This window comes from Trypanosoma conorhini (assembly GCF_003719485.1).
Source record: "Trypanosoma conorhini strain 025E chromosome Unknown Tco_14.4_contig_00870, whole genome shotgun sequence".
Taxonomy (NCBI): domain Eukaryota; phylum Euglenozoa; class Kinetoplastea; order Trypanosomatida; family Trypanosomatidae; genus Trypanosoma; species Trypanosoma conorhini.
This window is the reverse complement of record NW_021704960.1, coordinates 4,415-6,068: the sequence shown is the minus strand read 5'-3', so window position 1 is coordinate 6,068 and position 1,654 is coordinate 4,415. Positions and strand designations below refer to the sequence as shown.

General features: G+C 64.2%; 1 protein-coding gene across 1 annotated transcript in view, besides 1 other annotated feature; it reads left to right on the top strand.

Annotated features, from left to right (window-relative positions):
* Positions 1-93: 93 nt before the first annotated feature.
* Positions 94-112: a microsatellite.
* Positions 113-572: 460 nt separating this feature from the next.
* Tco025E_08770 (alpha-tubulin) overlaps positions 573-1,654 on the top strand; it is a gene marked incomplete at both ends in the record, with an annotated part of 1,539 nt that continues 457 nt past the window's right edge. The window contains one exon of the mRNA XM_029375613.1: positions 573-1,654. This exon is cut by the window's right edge and continues 457 nt beyond it. Within this exon, the coding sequence (XP_029224278.1) occupies positions 573-1,654 (1,082 nt within the window).

Sequence of the window (1,654 nt, the reverse complement as noted above, 5' to 3'; positions counted from 1 at the left end):
CGCATTTACAGATTGGGGCCGGCGGCGGATGGCGGATGACAGACGGGCGGGGAGGACTTGCGGAGGGATGGGGTGGGCGGCAGGACGCCGTTGGTGGTGTGTGTGTGTGTGTTGGGGGCGGTGGGCGCCGGTTGCTCCTTCTATTTGTTTGCGATTGCGCCCGCCCGCTTTCTCGCACACGCACGCGCGCTCTCTTTCCCCCCCTCCCCCTTCCGCTCCCCCGCGCCGTGCCGCCGGTGGTCCTGCGGGCTTTCGCCACTTGAACGAGTGCGCTGTTGCCGCCACCGTCTTCGGGCGGCGCCCTTCTTCTTTACTGCCCCCTCCGACGGGGCGGGACGCGATGTGGTGTAGGGGAGTCGCGAGTCGCCGGGCGCGCCCGGTCCGTTTTTTTTTTCTCTTCGTTGTCCCCGTGCCCGCCTCCTCCTCTGTGCCTGCGTGCGCCGCATACCGTTGTCTCCCCATCTCCCCCTTTGTTTGTTTGCCCCTCCCCCGCCTGGCGCGCCCGGCAGTCCGTTCTAGCTAGGCTTTCGAGCTCTTCTTCAAACACCCAGTTAACTCTCCTTCTTCCCAACATGCGTGAGGCGATTTGCATCCACATTGGCCAGGCCGGTTGCCAGGTCGGCAATGCGTGCTGGGAGCTGTTCTGCCTGGAGCACGGCATCCAGCCCGACGGCGCGATGCCCTCCGACAAGACGATCGGCGTGGAGGACGACGCGTTCAACACGTTCTTCTCGGAGACCGGCGCGGGCAAGCACGTGCCGCGTGCGGTGTTCCTCGACCTGGAGCCGACGGTGGTGGACGAGATCCGCACCGGCACGTACCGCCAGCTGTTCCACCCCGAGCAGCTGATCTCCGGCAAGGAGGATGCGGCCAACAACTACGCTCGCGGCCACTACACGATCGGCAAGGAGATCGTGGACCTGTGCCTGGACCGCATCCGCAAGCTCGCGGACAACTGCACGGGTCTGCAGGGCTTCCTCGTGTACCACGCCGTGGGCGGTGGCACGGGCTCCGGCCTCGGTGCGCTGCTGCTGGAGCGCCTCTCCGTGGACTACGGCAAGAAGTCCAAGCTGGGCTACACGGTGTACCCGTCGCCGCAGGTCTCGACGGCCGTGGTGGAGCCCTACAACTCGGTGCTCTCGACGCACTCGCTGCTTGAGCACACCGATGTCGCGGCGATGCTTGACAATGAGGCAATTTACGATTTAACCCGACCTCTGGCGCAGCCGGCCACCTCAACGTGGTGCCAGAGTCTAGTACTCTCTATTAGGGAGGAAGCTAAGCGCCTGCTACTCGCCTGTCTTGTGCGGGCGCGTAGCAGACGCATAGCTGGAGGGCCGGAAGGGCACGAGATGGAGCCCTGTGTGGGGCTGCCCGAGGAGCGGAGTTTTTTCCCGCTGCCCACTTCCATCGGCGCTTGCCAGCGCTGTGTTTGTCGTCTGCGAACTGTATGCGACGCGCAACGACAAAAATTACTGCTAAGTGGGGATGTTGAGCAGAACCCCGGCCCCTTAGCAGTACTCCAAATGAACGTCTCCGCCCTCTCGCAAGTGAAACTCGCCACTCTGATGGCGTACGGCGCGGACATCATAGCCGTCCAGGAGACCTGGAGGTCGCCGGAGCAGCTTGCCACGTACAACACTGGCGAGTACGT